The 16,837-nt window shown below is 36.0% G+C and overlaps 1 protein-coding gene across 4 annotated transcripts in view; it reads left to right on the forward strand.

Annotated features, from left to right (window-relative positions):
* RB1 (RB transcriptional corepressor 1) overlaps positions 1-13,871 on the forward strand; it is a 140,275-nt gene extending 126,404 nt beyond the window's left edge. For 3 of the 4 annotated variants that reach the window (XM_087814337.1, XM_016205442.2, XM_016205443.2), the window contains 7 exons: positions 2,323-2,427; positions 2,812-2,925; positions 3,026-3,189; positions 5,053-5,083; positions 8,411-8,553; positions 9,082-9,131; positions 11,998-13,871. In XM_087814337.1, coding sequence (XP_087670463.1) covers positions 2,323-2,427; positions 2,812-2,925; positions 3,026-3,189; positions 5,053-5,083; positions 8,411-8,553; positions 9,082-9,131; positions 11,998-12,071 — 681 coding nt within the window. In that variant the 3' untranslated portion in view covers positions 12,072-13,871. Of the gene's footprint in view, positions 1-2,322; positions 2,428-2,811; positions 2,926-3,025; positions 3,190-5,052; positions 5,084-8,410; positions 8,554-9,081; positions 9,132-11,978 lie in introns of all 4 variants that reach the window. The other variant, XM_087814338.1, reaches the window with a different exon arrangement.
* Positions 13,872-16,837: the final 2,966 nt, after the last annotated feature.

Genomic DNA, 16,837 nt, shown 5'->3' on the forward strand with positions numbered 1-16,837 from the left:
TAATTGTTTTTTCTCCTTTATTGTATTGATACCTAGTATATTACATTAATTGTATTTTACATGTTAAACCAGCCTTGCATTTCTAGAATGAATTCCAAGTGGTCACAGTTGTAGCCACAGTACTGCTGAATCAGCTTATTTTTGTTGGAGATTTTCTAAAATTGATTTTTAGAGAGAGAAGAAGGGAGAGAGAGAAAGAGAAAGAAACATCAATTTTTTGTTCCACTTATTTATGCATTCATTGGTTTTTTGTGTGTGCCCTGACTGGGGATCAAACCTATACCTTGGCGTATCGGAATGATGCTCTAACCAACTGAGCTACCCGGCCAGGGCTGGAAATTTTTACATTTATAATCATGAGAGATGTTAACATTTTTCTTGTGATGTCTGACTTTGGTATCAGAGAAATACTGGCCTTGTAGAATTAGTTGGGTAATGTTCCCTCCTCTTCTAATTTAGGAAGAGTTTGTGACAAATTTATAGTGACTCTTCTTTAAATGTTTGGTAGAATTCACCAGTGAAGCATCTGGGCTTGGGCTTCTGTTTGTACAAAGTTTTTTTCATTTATTTATTTATTTATTTATTTATTTATTTATTTATTTATTTATTTATTTATTTATTTATTTAATTTTATATTTTATTGAGTTCAGAGAGAGGAAGGGAGAGGGAGAGAGAGACAGAGAAACATCAATGATGAGAGAGTCATTGATCGGCTGCCTCCTACACATGCCTGACTGGGGATCGAGCCCACAACCTAGGCATGTGCCCTGACTGGGAATTGAACCTCTGTCTCCTAGTTCCTACGTCGATGCTCAACTGTTGAGCAAAACCCGGCTGAGCTGTACAAAGTTTTTGATTACTAATTCAAACTCAGATCTTCTTGAGTCATTTTTGGTAGTTTGTGTCCTTCTATAAATTTTTCTATCTTCTTAGATATCTGTTTTTTTGGTATACAATTATTCATAATGTTCCCGTATAATTTTTTATTTCTATAAGGCTGGCAGTAATGTTGCCAGTAAAAATGTTTTGAGCAACAGGTGAATTATTGTATAAAGGTATAACCTATAAATATGTATATTTTACCAGATCATATTTGAATGTATACATTCTAGTATGCTGGATTTTTTAAAGTAGGTACCTGTTGCCTTTTGGTTCTACTGCTTCTCTACAATATAAAAAGATATAAATAGTAGTGCTAAGGATTTCCAAAGAAATCAAGTATCTGAAATAAAGAACATTTTTGTGAGAGGTGCCTTAGGTAAAGTGTTAGAGTAGGAGAAAAATGTGAATTATCAAAGAGGATACTGGATGGCCTTCTAAATGGGAGGAATAGTAGGATTGGAGCTGGCTGGATGCTGAGCAAGGGATGATGAATACTTATTCTTGGCAATAGTAGATGTGAGCAAGAATGTTGCAGAATATATGACTACTTAAATTAGGCAATACAATTCATACAAATTAAGAAAGTTTGATGTCTTAAAGTCAGAAGGAATCATTTAAAATTTCATTTTTGCGTTTAAAAATATTTTTATTTGAAATGTCATATGCATATAGAAAAATCCAGAAGGGTACATCTTAATGTAAACTCATGACCTGAGCTCACCTGTATAACCAGCATCCAAGTCAAGAAACAGAACACTATCAACAATATAGAAGATTCTCTCCTGTCCCCTTTCAATCACCACATTCCCCTTACCATCACCATCAAGTGTATTAAATATTATTTTACTTGATAGTTTGAACCTTTTTCACACCTGGCTTTTTTGTCTTATAAATATGTCTTTATTGATTTTAGAGGAAGGGAGAGGGAGAGAGAGATAGAAACATCAATGATGAGAGAGTCATTGATTAGCTGCCTCCTGCATGTACCCTCACTGGGGATCGAGCCCACAATCTGGGCTTGTGCCATGACCAGGAATGGAACCATGATCTGGATCAGAGGTTGATGCTCAACCACTGAGCCACGCCAGCCGGGCATGACTTTTTTTTTTTTTAAAGTGCTACTTGCACAGCCAACTGATTCCAGTTTCAGCTTTTATCTTCTGGAAAATACCTAAGGGGTCGGAGCAAAAGTTAGGGTTATTTACAGACCAGATGATCAGTCCTGAATAATCGACAGTTGGCTATTTGCATTTTGTTCTTTAAACACAATTTGGGTTAAACATTTCATATAGACTTTCAAACTGACCTCAGGATGGGAAAAGGATCCTGCAGGAAATTAAATTTCCATATTTAAGATTAAAAATAAAGATAACAGATGCTTTTTAGAACACAACCATGTTATAAAATTTTGACTATTTTTTCATCACATTTATTTATTAGATCATGATGTGTTCCATGTATGGCATATGCAAAGTGAAGAATATAGATCTAAAATTCAAAATCATTGTCACAGCTTACAAGGATCTTCCTCATGCTGTTCAGGAGGTATGTAATCTTCCATGGTAAGATTTTTTGGAATATATCCATATGTATAATATGGATAACTTCAGTTATTAATTAGATCATATATTCTGACCTTATTATATAAGTTCACATATTAATTTTTTACTTTTATATTATTGGTTAATTATTTGTAACTAAAATGGAATTGGAAAATTAATTCTCTTTAATATCCACATTTATATTATAAAGTTAATAAGAAATACTATATCCCTGCAATAATCCAAACCTAAGAAGGCTTTTTCAGATTATTTTTTCTGTACAATATGTGCTTCTTACTGTTAAAAAGTATTATGAACTATTAAAAAAGAGAATCTAAAGAGAAATTCACAAATTCATTTAACAAGTGTTTTAATTCTTCTTCCTCAGACATTTAAACGGGTTTTGATAAGAGAAGAGGAGTATGATTCTATTATAGTGTTCTATAACTCGGTCTTCATGCAGAGACTGAAGACAAATATTTTGCAGTATGCTTCCACCAGGGTATGTTAAAAGTATCCTTTGATTGGGAAAATCTAATTATAAAGCAATGGATCTCACTAAAACATTAAATAAATTATCTGCCTCTTTGCTTTTACTATAGCCCCCTACCTTGTCACCAATACCTCACATTCCTCGAAGTCCTTACAAGTTTTCTAGTTCACCTTTACGGATTCCGGGAGGGAACATCTATATATCACCCCTGAAGAATCCATATAAAATTTCAGAAGGTCTGCCAACGCCAACAAAAATGACTCCAAGATCAAGGTTTGTGTTTTCTCTTTAGGGAAGTGGTAAAAAATAAGGGGATTATTTTGATTCGCGCATAAAAATATAAAGCTTTTTTCATTTAAAATAAGCTATACTCTTGCATCCCTTATTTGCTTATTTATATTAAATGACATGATAAGAATTTGGGGAGAAAAAAAGATACTCTGTTTACTTAGGTAGGTTTGCAAATTAAGTCATCCACTTTCCTGGATGCTGGGGTCTTTTCTTTTGTAAACATTCTAAGAACCAGTTTGGTCATAGGTTTCAAGTCATTTTTATTCTGTGGTTTATTGAATGTCCTGTAAGCTCTCTCTGTGGACCTGTTCATCTTGCCCTGTTATAAAAATGTAGATGGCTAATTAAATGTAGATGACTAAATAATCTTTAGAAGTCCATCCCTAATTCTTCCTGTGGCTTCCTTATACACAGATCTCTGTGTCTACCTCAGAAAGGTGCTGTGGATCTGGGAAATGATGAGTGTGAAGCAGTTTTAAATTCTTAGATGAAAGATTCTGTGCAACTACAAATCATTATATTATATTCCACGTCCAACCACAGCTGCTCTCTGGCTTTGAAGTACTTCAGTTGACTTATTATATGTTGTCATGGGCTACTTGTATAATGTGGAAGGCAGATTAGTGAGTGTAGTTAATGTATTATCTCATCTCAGAAATTGTCAGCCCATGTAGTTAGTTGTACTTAATGGGCAAGAAAAATAAACAAGGAGAGGGGATATATTAACCCCTTAGAAAATATTTATGTGGTATGTTTAATTAAATAAGTAATGCATACTCATGATAAAAATTTCAAAGTCTACAGAAAAAGATAAGATAGAAAGAAAATGATTGGCAAATGATATAAATGCTCTTATGTACCCCTATACTATCCTTTATTTGGTGTTCTTATAGTTGAGTACCTGTGTATTGAAATCTGAAACTTATAAACTGCTAAGAAACCACACCATGTTTATTTAATTTACACAGTCCCACACTTCCACATGAAAATGTATACCAGGATAATTTTTTAATGATGATAATTAATCCATATTATGCTGATAATGATGGGTATTTGCTGACCCTAGTGAAATCACTTCTGGCTTGGGGTTCTTCTCTAGGAAAAAAAGTACCATGAAAATCCTGATTAATCATTGATCAAGCATTAAGAGAGCATCTTAACACTCTACTTATCCAGCATATTTAGGTATTCTGGTTAGTCAAATACATAGAGATTGATGGCCACTTATCAAGGAATTGGAGGACAATAAGATCTGTATGTCTGCTAGTTCCATGTGCATATCAGCAAATCTTTATTTTGTCAGGCTAATGCTGTACTTTAGCTTTATTATTAAGAACATAAATTATATGGTTCAAACAAGGCCAAACAGACTAATAGAGATTTCTGATTCTAGGATATAGGATAAATAGCATTTACTCTATCAATATAGATCCTAATTAGAATTGATTATTACTTAATATCATAAGTTTTTGCCAAATGTAACTTGAATTTTTAATGAGAAAATGTGAAAGAAATTTTAATTGATAACTTACCCATTTATTTATGAAAAATTAGGTAGGGGTAAACTTAAATTTTTTTTTACCTTCTTTAAATGTGGACAATGGCAGAATATGTTCTTGTAAACATATAGTTCTTGCTTTGAAAATCTAGGAGACAAGTTCAGTGTATGACTAGACTACCACTGTTAGGATAAGCCTTTAATGAGTATAATTTATCACTGGTTCTAAGGGTAGAGGAAACGTTTGATTTGGTATTTCTGATAGTTCGGAATGCTGTGTGTATGTATATCTCTGCACAGTTGTGTATGATTTTCATTACTAATTTGTATTTTTCTTAACTTGACAGAATCTTAGTATCCATTGGTGAATCATTTGGGGTGAGTATTTTCTCTCTATGAAATACAGTGACATGCACTGTAACTATAAAAAGAAACTGAAGATTTCTATAATTTGAATTTACAAATGCTGTTATTTAAACATCTCCTCCAGGCATGTTGCATAGAATTTAGAAATTATATATATCAGATTTATTTTCAAATAAAATGTTTTCTAAACGTTTCTTTGAGATTACATAATACACATATGTGTGTGTACATACATTTATGTATATATGTAGGTACCATAGCCTCAAAGGAATGTTTAGAAAATAAGTTTAAAATTCACTAATTATGAGTATAATTTGAAATAAGATACTCCAAAATGTATCCACCATATCCAAATATCATCAGCCAGTCCCTACCTACTGGTTTCTCCTTCTACACATATACGCACTTTTGCTTGTCCATCCTCTCAGACTTCTAGGAATTCTTTCTCTGGTAAATTGACTAGGACTTGGTTATATGAGGCTCTGCCCTGGGGTAAATGGCAGGGTATGTGGTGGTCTTTGTTCCAGAGGGACCCAAGGAAAAGCTTAGCTCTTTGAAAGTTAATGTAGCCTGGGAATCTACTACTATAGTTCGCCTTCCATTAACATCGCTAATTCAGCAGCCCTGTATTCAGTGTGCATTACTATTAATGTTTCCCCACTCCCATCTCTCTTGCCTTTATTAGTTATTTATTGCTGCATAACAAACCACACCCACACTTAGTAACTTAAACATTTTTTTATCTCAGTTTTCTGTGGTTTCAGTAATCCAGACATGGCTTAGCCAACATGTCAGTTGGGGCTGCAGTTATCTCAAGGTTCAAATGGAGGAGGATTTCTTGTATGGCTGCTGGCTGATCCCTGATTGCTGTCTGTCCAAGCCAGTCGCTTCTTGCCATTTGAGGCTTTCCATAGGGCTACTCACTACTCGCAACATAGCAGCTTGCTTCCCCCAGCGTAGGAACTCCGAGAGAGAGAGGGAGGGAAAGGAGGTAATGAGCAAGATGGAAGTCAGTCTTTTGACCACTAATACTGGAAGTGGCATTCCATCACTTTTGCCATGTTATTTTTGTCAGAAGCAAGACAACACTAAGTCCAGCCCATACCCAGGGAGAAGAGGATTACACAAGGGTGTAAACACTAGGAGGTGAGGATTAGTAAGAGCCATTCTAGAGTCTGCCTGCCTGCCACACTTCCCCAAATGAAATAACTAGAGAAAGGTAAAAGTTTGCATACTAAAAGACCAGGTATTAAAATGTATGTTTTAAATAATAAATGTTATGACATTTAGCTCAAGGTAAATGATCAGGTTTCACAAAGGAGACAGCATACACAAGTAGGGTTGGATCTGGATAAGTATAGAGTAGTGGTGTTCAAACTTTTCTGCTTGCCATTAACCTTTAAAAGAACTGAGAAAATGTTATATGTACTTCCATATTTTAAAGCTGATAACTAAAAAATCTTATAAATTTAATAAGTGCACAGGATTTAGTTTCTATCATATATATGTGCTCTAAATATATTTTTCATCAAAACCTGTTTTTGCATTTGATTTTTGGAAAATAAAATGTAATCAGCAAAGCTAATCCCCACTTCAAATCAACTCGTCAAATCAGATTTCATTTTTTTTACTAGTATTTCCTTTTTATTGAATTTATTGGAGTGACACTGGTTAACAAAATTATACAGGTTTCAGGTGCACAATTCTACAACACATTATTTGTACGCTGTATTGTGTGTTCGCCTCCCCAAGTCAAGTCTCCTTCCATCACTATTCATAATTTAATTTCTATCAGAAAGTCTGACTTCATTTTTTTAGTCAAGTGAACATGTTCATACACATCCCTGAGAGAATCACCTTACTCTGGTTCTAAAATAGATAGATAACAAAATTTTGTCACGTTTCTCCCTTAGATAAGGTAAGGTATTCTACCCCCTTTGGTATTTCTTACCAAAACATTCTTTACTTTGCTGTGACAGGATTCTCCCTCAGGATATCTCTCTCAAACCATCTTCAGTAATACTGGATGAACTCAAATTGTTAAGTCTTTTGTTGTTGTTAATCCTCACCCGAGGATATTTTTTCCATTGATTTTTAGAGAGAGTAGAAGGGAGAGAGGGAGAGTGGGGGGGAGGGAGGGCGAGAGAGAGAAACATCGATGTGAGAGAGACACATCTGTTGGTTGCCTCCCGCACGTGCCCCAACCAAGGCCAGAGATCAAACCTCCAACCCAGGTACATGCCCTTGACTGGGAATTGAACCTTCAACCCTTTGGTGCGCAGGCTGACACTCTAACCACTGAGCCACACTGGCCAGGGCTTAAGTCTTTTTGATATTTGATTTTTTATTTAAAAAACTTTATGAATGCCCTGCCCAGCTGGCATGGCTCAGCGGTTGAGCATCGACCTATGACCCAGGAGATCGTGGTTCGATTCCCGGCAGGGCACATGCCCAGGTTGCAGGCTCAATCCCTGGTGTGGGTCGTGCAGGAGGCAGCCAGTCAGTGACTCTATCTTATTGATGTTTCTATCTGTCTCTCTCCCTCTCCCTTCCTCTCTCTGAAATCAATAAAAACATATTTTTAAAAAAACAAAAAACTTGCCTGGCCGCACTTGGCTCAGCGGTTGAGCGTCGATCTAGGATCCAGGTGACTGGGTTCGACTCCCGGTCAGGGCACATGCCCGGTTGCGAGCCTGATCAATGACTCTCTCATCATTGATGTTTCTATCTGTCTCTGTCCCTTTCCTTTCCTCTCTCTGAAATCAATAAAGATATATTTAAAAAAAAACAAGGAAAACCTTTATGAATTAGCATTTCAACAAATACTGTATCAATCAATGATGGTTTAAAACATATAAACTATATGACTTGTCAAAGTAATACCCATAAAGTGAGTCCAAAATAATTATTTACTGGACACTTCATCTCATTAAATTCTTGTGATGTTCTCTGTGGTTATGTTATGTCCTAAAAAACAAAAAAATTGCCAAAAACAGGGTTCCAGAAAACTTTACATGCTTCTGAGAAAGAGGAAGCTTGGTGTGTGGGTGCGTTCTGAAATTGAGGAACTAGGACTTTCAGAGCAGTAGTCAGAGTTGTTGGATGAAGAGCTTCATGGGAAGAGACAGGAAGATTTAAAAAGAGGAGGTATTTAATTGGGCACACAGTTACTCTGATTTTAAGATTTTTCATGTGTCTTATTTGGTCCAGTTAAGCAGAAAGTTAAAATGCAGATATTATATCTGCCTGATTTTTGACACACCTCAAACTACCGTTAAGGGTTGCCAACTACAAAGTGCTGGCATTTAAAAATTTAATAAACAATTCTGTAATTCCTAGACTTCTGAGAAGTTCCAGAAAATAAATCAGATGGTATGTAACAGTGACCGTATGCTCAAAAGAAGTGCCGAAGGAAGCAACCCTCCTAAACCATTGAAGAAACTACGCTTCGATATTGAAGGATCAGATGAAGCTGATGGAAGGTAGGAACAGATTTAGAATGTTTTTCATTAGCTGAGCTGATCATCTGGAGAACCCAGAGTGGCAGCTCGGCTTTTGACTTCCACCAGTCCCTTTTATGCCAATTTTATTTGGAAATTGTGAGAATTCCACAAAATAATAGGTATGACTACATCCCAGAGTTAAAGGTACCATATAAATAAACCTTATACCATCTACAGAAATACATTGATAATACCATATGTTTAAAATCTGATCATTTTTACAATATGTTGATAAAATTTTGTTACTTTTGATTAACATTAGATTTTAAAATGCTCACTCTTAAAAAATATTAGCTACTTTGTTATAAGAACCACTGAAAACTATATAGAATCATAAATTTCTGACATTCATATTTTAGATGGTTTGTTTATAAACCTTTGAAATTAAAAGCTACCCACTAAAATAAGAGTGTAAAGTAAGTCATAGAAAGCACCGTAGTTATTGGAAATTTGAGTTTTCCATTTATACATACATATGAAATATTGTGCATTTTTTTTAATCTGCAGTAAACATCTCCCAGGGGAGTCCAAATTTCAACAGAAACTGGCAGAAATGAGTAAGTACTTATCATTTCACCTTATGTAAATGAAGTCGTTTACATTGCAAAAAAACTTTTCATGTTAGAAAAGAATAAATACACATAATTCCCTCAACTAGTGGACTTGCTCATGCACTTAAAGTATAATTTAATCAAGAATGTATTATTTACCTATGCAATCATTTGTAGTTTAAATGTATAATGCCAAGTGAAGGTCATCTTGACCCCTTCTAAAACCTTTTGTGCAGGAAGACTAAGAAATGAAACTGCATCTTCAGCATGAAGGCTGTGGTTAGGAAATATTTTAGGACAGCAGAACTATAATGAAGAACTCTTTTAAAGAGTGTTGGATATAGGGAAAGGTCTTATAAACTTAGTGTATATAAACATCATAACCCTTATTTAAAGAATAATCTTCTATTCTGCTATTATTGAACTTTCCTAACTTGCAAGTTTTCAAACTTAAAAGTTTTCTATTACTAGAAATCAGAATTTTGATAAAGACCAACACCTGATCACTTTCCAAGTTATACTGCAACATAAATTTGGAATATTAAGGCAAATGGAATTCTATCCTAAGTTACTCTGACACTGTAAAGGATTAACCCAAGTATAGTAGAAGAAAAAAGCGCATTATGAAAAAGATAAATGTGTGCTAACTGCCACTGGGTTGTCTTAGAGAGAGAGGTACCTATGTTAGTGAGTGTGACATTTCATGATAGTCTGGTGCCAGATCCATTAACAGGAAAAAGAGCTGGGACTTGGAAAGAAGACAAATATATATGAGATAAGTATTAAAACTCATTCCTACATCATACCAATTAAAGTGTGACTTTATTTCGAGCATATATTTTCCATTGCTTTTCATAGAGAGTGGAAAGGGATGGAGGGGGAGAGAGAGTGAGAGAGACACATCAGTTGGTTGCCTCCAGCACTCAGGATGGAGCCTGCAAACCGAGGTATGTACCCTTGACCGGAATAGAACGCAAGACCCTTCATGGGCCGACGCTCTAACCACTGAGCAACTGGCTAGGGCAAAGTGTGACTTTTTATTTATTTAAATGTATTTTTACTGATTTCAGAGAGAGAACAAGGGAGAGGGAGAGAGAGATAGAAACATTAACAATGAGAGACAGTCATTGATCAGCTGCCTCCTGTACACCCCCTGCTGGGGATGGAGCCCGAGACCCGGGCATGTGCCCTGACTGGGAATCAAACCTCCATCTCCTGGATCATAAGCTGATGCTCAACCACTGAGCCATGCCCGGCCGGGCCAAAGTGTGACTTTTTAAAAAGGGGCTTTCTCTAAACACGTCTCTGTAGATACTAACTTAGAAATATAAAGAATTTAAAAGAATGCTTTTTGATTTTTTAAACCATTTTTCTATGTGTATTATTTTAAAGAGTACAATTAAAACTAAATATACCAAAAGTTTAAATTTTTGATTATAAATAAATATCTTTTTGGATTTTACATTGACTAATGTACTCCTATTTTAACTTCTAAATAATTGTTGCCTTTCCACTCCAGTACATGAAAATAGAAGTAAAGCTTATAACTAAAATCAGGCCTTGAAAACATGTGGAAGCATTATGAGCCCTCAAATACATATTTAAAAGGGAGTAAAAACCTGTAAAAACATGTATATTTTCTTAGAGAAGAGTTCAGTTGCTGTAGTCAGTTCATTTCCTGATGACACATTTAGCTATGATGGTGAGTTCCCTCTGCCAGACTGAAATTCAGGGATTTGTGCAGCTGGAAGGCTGGGGAGAAGCAGCAGGAGTTTTAACCAGTAAGGCTAAGGAATTCTCCAGGCTCCATTCAGCTTTCTTCAAAGAATTGCATTCAAAAAAAAGATCAAACAATGCTAGTTGACTCAGAGTGGAAGGGGCAGAAGGGGAGACTTAGAATTGCTGTTTTCTTTCTTTTCCAAGTGTAAATATTCTTTGTGCTTCTTTATGAAGAGCTCCTGTCCACCACTAAAATCAAGTTAAGAATATTAACATAATTTAAAAGAAAAGCCTGACTGCTGTCAGGGGAGGGGGTTTTTGAGGCTTGGTGAAAAGGTGAAGGGATTAAACAAAAAATAAACAACTCACAGACAACAGTGTGGTGATAGCCAGAGCAAAAGGGGACTGGGGGCAGGTAGAAGAGGGTAAAGGGGATAAATGGGGATGGAAGGAGACTTGACTTGGGGTGATAAACACACAATAAAAAATATAGTTGATATATTATGGAATTTTACACCTGAAACCTTTATAATTTTATTAACTAAATCACCCCAATAAATTGAATAAAAAATGTTCTTTTGTCTATGATGCAATTAATAATGTACTTTTTAAATGTCCGTTCCCACATTAAGTGAGCTGTGAGCTGATAGTCTTTGCAGTACCTGCAAGTCATCCCTGAACACAAGGGAATTGCTAGTTTTGTCAAGAATACCAACTCACTTCAGCAGATCATTCTGAGCCAGCCCAGGATTCTGCTCTGTTCAAGTGCCAAACTCAAAGCTCATCATCTGTAGAACAGTGGTCTATAATGTTGGGCATACCTGCAAGTGTGTAAGACTACCTTTTGAGGTACTTTAGAAAATATTAGAATTTCTTTTTTTTATCTCATCTACTTTTAATGTTTGTTTGGGGTATGTGTGCTCTGTAATTTATCCACACATACATATTTGTATATATGTACATATTTTGGTGGTACATGCTTGGAATAAATTTAACTGTAAGGATATATGATAAAAAATTTGGAAACCACTGCGTTTGTAAGGCCCTGAGCTCCACTGATTTGGCATAAGCATAATGTATATGGCAGCCCTTTGCCAACATACCTAGCACCAGCAGTCCCATTAACATTAAAAGTTCGTCATCTTTTTTCCAGCATCTACTCGAACACGAATGCAAAAGCAGAAAATGAATGATAGCATGGATATCTCAAACAGGGAAGCAAAGTGAGGATTTCATGACTTTGGTGGGTACTATGTTCACCTCTGGCCTCATTGTCTCTCACAGATCTGACTGTATAACTCTCCCAGGTTCTGTTTACGGCCACATTTAATACACATCTTGAGCTCTTTTTATGGATATAAAGTGTTCAGGTACACATTGAATATTTGTGCAGAAGATTCCTAAGCCATTTGCAATGCTGTAGTTAATGGAATATACATTGTTATTGTACAAGATTGAAAATCTTGTGTAAAATCTGCCATTTAAAAAGTTGTAGAAGATATTTCTATTTCCAAAGGATGCCTGGGAGTGGGAATCCCAACAACCCATGCCTGTCTGAGTATTTTATCTTCTCTTGTGGCATATGTGTGATGTTTGCTATTATTTTTATTAATTTATATTTATTTTTTTAATTTAACGTGAACACCCTTAGAAGGTGTGTCTTGTCTTCCAAATGCAATTTGGCTGACTGCCCCCAACTCACCCAAATGATCCTGAATTCTTCTTCTAAAACAGAATTAGTAACTAGAAAAAAATTACTAATTTTTATACATTAGATTTTAGTTTACTAATGGAATCTGATGTATTGTGTTTTTGTTTTATAAATTTTAGCTTTTAAATACAAGCAGAAAGCAAACTATAAACATAGGATATTGTCATACTACTGATACAGATTTCATACCTCAGGACTTCTAAGAATTTATTGATTCTTTTCTTCATCCAACTCATGGTTTAAAATTAGGGTTATTAATATTACTCTTGGTTTTTATACCACTCAGATTACTGAATTCATAAAGTATCCATCTAGTATTTGGAAAATAAAGTGTTCAGCTATAGCTTTGCTATAGAGGACCCTAATACAGTATATCCAAAGTGCACTTTCTAATGTTTCTGGGTCCTGAAGAATCAAGATTCAAAATAATTTTACTCCATAAAACAGACTTTAATATAGGAATCTTAATTTTTTTTCTTAGTGATTCTGCCTAATTGCATCTCAGCAGTTATTCTGCCCTCCTAAATTTGGGAAGGGATATGTGTTCTCTGGAATGGTACATGTCTTCATGTATCTTTAGAGCTAGCAATTGTCTATCCTTTTTTTAAAAGTCAGTATGGTCTAACACTGGCACATTCAAAGCCACATTATTTCTAGTTTAAAATTTCAAGTACATATTCAAAGGCCTCTGGGTTAGGCATTAATGTTTCTAATTTTTTTGCAAAATTTTCAAAACAGCTGCATTGTAAAAGAGGTGCTTTTCCTCCTAGCACCTAAAGGTGTATTTGAACTATCTTGTGTGATTAACTTATTTAGAGATGATATAATTTAAAATAGATGGTATTTAAGGTAGCGTCAACTAGCTTTTAGGAAAATCACTTTTGTCTAAACTCTTTCTAAAAAGAAATCTGGTCTGTTTGTTAGAAAACAAAATTTTATTTTGTGCTCAATTAAGTTTCAAACTTTGTGTTGGTTTTTTTTTTTTTTACAGTTTTCTTGATAACAAAGGCACTAGAATGAATGCTTTACCCCATTTCCTCATTAATTTTTGCATGAATATCATAAAAATCAGTTTGCTTTTAGGTCAAGGGCTTATCATATTTCTGAGCCTTTTGCTAACAAACTCCTGTTAGAATTAGTGCCAGAATCTTAGGAACTACAGAGATCGTGTATTGAGATTCCTTAAATAAGAATAAGGCTTCAGATATTGCTTTATTGCTCTTTTGTATTGGTTAAAACTGTACATTTAATATTGCTCTGTTACTATTTTCTACAATTAATAATTTGTCTATTTTAAAATAAATTGGTTGATAAGAGTCTTAATGGTCTGATGTAGTCTTTGTATTAAGCGCACTAATGTTCTCTTATACTATATCTAAACTCTGTTCTAATATCTCATCTGTTCTTAGCCTTTAGTGGGTTTTATATGCTGATGATTCCTAAATTTATTTCTCTAGCCCTGACCTCTTCACAGAGGTCAAAATTCTCATAGCCAGTAGAACTCTTCATTGCTACTCCTCCCACCTCTCAACTTCTTAAAGCATGAACCAAAATCAAACAAAAATACCTTGTTTCTACCCTAGTCTTTCCCTCATTTTACTAAACACTTTCTTGAGCCAAAAACCTCGTAGTCGTCTGTTAACTTTTTTTTATGTAAATTTTAAAAAATTTATTGTTATTGTTGAAAGTATTACAGGTGTCCCCTTTTCTCCCCCTTGACCCCTTCTGCCGCCCCTGCCCCCCACCTCATGCCTTCACCACATTTTTGTCTGTGTCTATGGGCTATGCATATATGCATATGTTCTTTGGTTAATCTCTTCCTACTCATCCATCCCCACCTTCCCTCTGAGATTCATCAGTCTGTTTCATGCTTCTGTGTCTCTGGATCTGTTTTGTTCATTAGTTTATTTTGTTCTTAAGATTCCACATATGAGTGGAATCAAGTGATACTTGTCTATGTCTGACTGGCTTATCTCGCTTAGCATTATACTCTCCAGGTCTCTCCATGCCATCTCAAAGGGTAAGAAATCCTTCTTTTTTACAGCTGCATAGTATTCCATAATGTACCACAGCTTTTTAATCCACTCATCTATTGATGGGCACTTGGGCTGTTTCCAGATCTTAGCTGTTGTAAATTGCTCCACCATGAACATAGGGGTGCATATATTCTTTCTGATTGGTGTTTTGGGTTTCTTTGGATATATTCCTAGAAGTGGGATCATTGGGTCAAATTGCAGTTCCATATTTAATTTTTTGAGGAAACTCAATACTGTTTTCCATAGTGGCTGCACCAGTCTGCATTCCCACCAGCAGTGTACTAGGGTTCCCTTTTCTCCACATCCTCACCAGCACTTGTCATTTGTTAATTTGCTGATGGCAGCCATTCTGACATGTGAGGTAATACCTCATTGTGGTTTTAATTTGCATCTCTCTGATGGTTAGTGACTTTGAGAATTTTTTTCATATGTCTCTTGGCCATCTGTATGTCCTCTTTGTAAGTCATGAAACTGTAAAAATCCTAGAAGAAACCATAAGCAGCAACATCTCAGACATCTCTCATAGCTACATGTTTGCTGGTACATCTCCGAGGGCAAGGGAAACAAAGGAGAAAATAAACAAATGGCACTTCATCAAAACAAAAAGCTTCTGCACAGCAAAGGAAACCAACAAAATGCAAAGGGAACACACTGTATGGGAGAACATATTTGCCAATGACACATCTGATAACGGTTTAATATCCAAAATATATAAGGAACTCATACAACTTAACAAAAGGAAGACAATCTTATTAAAAAATGGGCAAAGGACCTAAATAGATATTTCTCCAAAGTGGACATACATCTATTAACTCTTGTCTCGACCACCATTAAAGATTTCTAACTGGTCTCCACACTTCCTCTTTCCTTTTCACTTTTCACCTCCACAAAGAGCAAAAATGATCCCTTTAAAATGTAATTTACATTGCTACTCTACCCGATGTATTCACCCTCCCTGTCATGGCCTGTGAAGTGGCCCCTCCCCTTCTCCACCCTCACCCCGCTTTCTGCTTGCTCACTATTCTTTAGCCGCACTGAGCTTTTCTCTAATGACGCCAAGCCTGTCCCTGCAGCTCAGGCTTTTATGTTTGCTACTCCTTTTGTCTAGGTGCTCTTTCCCCAGAATGTTGCCTGTCTTTCAGGGCTCAGTTCAGAGGACTTGTTTGACCATCCAAGTTATGTGGAAGCAAATAATACTCTCTTCCTCTTTTCAAATGCCACCCACTGAGTATATACTATATTCCAGCCGTAGTTGTACATGTGATGATACAACAATGAGTAAGTAAAACTAAAATCCCATCTTTGTGGAACTTTCATTCTAATTCTAGTTTCAGGGGAAGACAGCAAGTGAATAAATAAATGTGGAATACATAATATGTCCAACTGTATTAAGTACTTTGCGGGAGACATAGCAGGGAGGAGGACAGGGAGTGCTGGTAGGGAAGGCAGTTTTAAATTTTAAGTAGGGTAGTCAGGGAAAAACTTGCTGAGGTGATATTTCAGCAGAGCCCTGAAGGTGGTGAGAGCATGAGTCATTGTCAGGAGCAACAGTCCACAGAGAGGGGAAAGCTATGCTAGGAGGTGGGATGTGTCTGGTGTGTTTGAGAAATAAGGAGTCATGGAAGAATGGAGAGTTGTAAGAGGAGGAGTGGGGGAACCTAATATAAAGTTTATAAGAAAGGCCTTTCCTCCCAAGCATCCTTTATGTATATTATAAGCCCACAATCCTTTATCTGCAATTCTGAAATCCACAAAGCTTTAAAAAAAACAGTGGGCTCTTTTGTTTTGGTGCCAAGTGGTATGGCATCAAAAGCGTATCTAAACTGGCAGGGAGCTATTTACAACCTTTATCCCACTTAGTGGGAATATTCTTTCTTCGCTACAGAAGTGATTAATACATTGATTTTGGGGACCTAATCTAGGCTGTGCTCAGGTATTATGTATTATGTGGTATATGTTCCATATTATCATACTAAACTCCAAAAAATTATGAAACACATCTGGTATCCAGGGTTTCAGATAAGGGATTATCTTGAGTTTAAGAAATAGCATTTCTCACCCTGGCCAGTGTGGTTCGGTTAGTTGGAGTGTCGTCTTGCACACTGAAGGGTTGCCAGTTCGATTGCCAGGTAGGACACATACCGGGGTTGAGGGTTTGATCCCTGGTGGGGGCATGCAGGAGGCAGTGATGTGTTTTTCTCTCTCACCTTCTTACCTAACCCCCCCTCCTCCCTCCTCCCCTCTAC

Source organism: Miniopterus natalensis, chromosome 2, assembly GCF_054644295.1.
Source record: "Miniopterus natalensis isolate mMinNat1 chromosome 2, mMinNat1.hap1, whole genome shotgun sequence".
Taxonomy (NCBI): Eukaryota; Metazoa; Chordata; class Mammalia; order Chiroptera; family Miniopteridae; genus Miniopterus; species Miniopterus natalensis.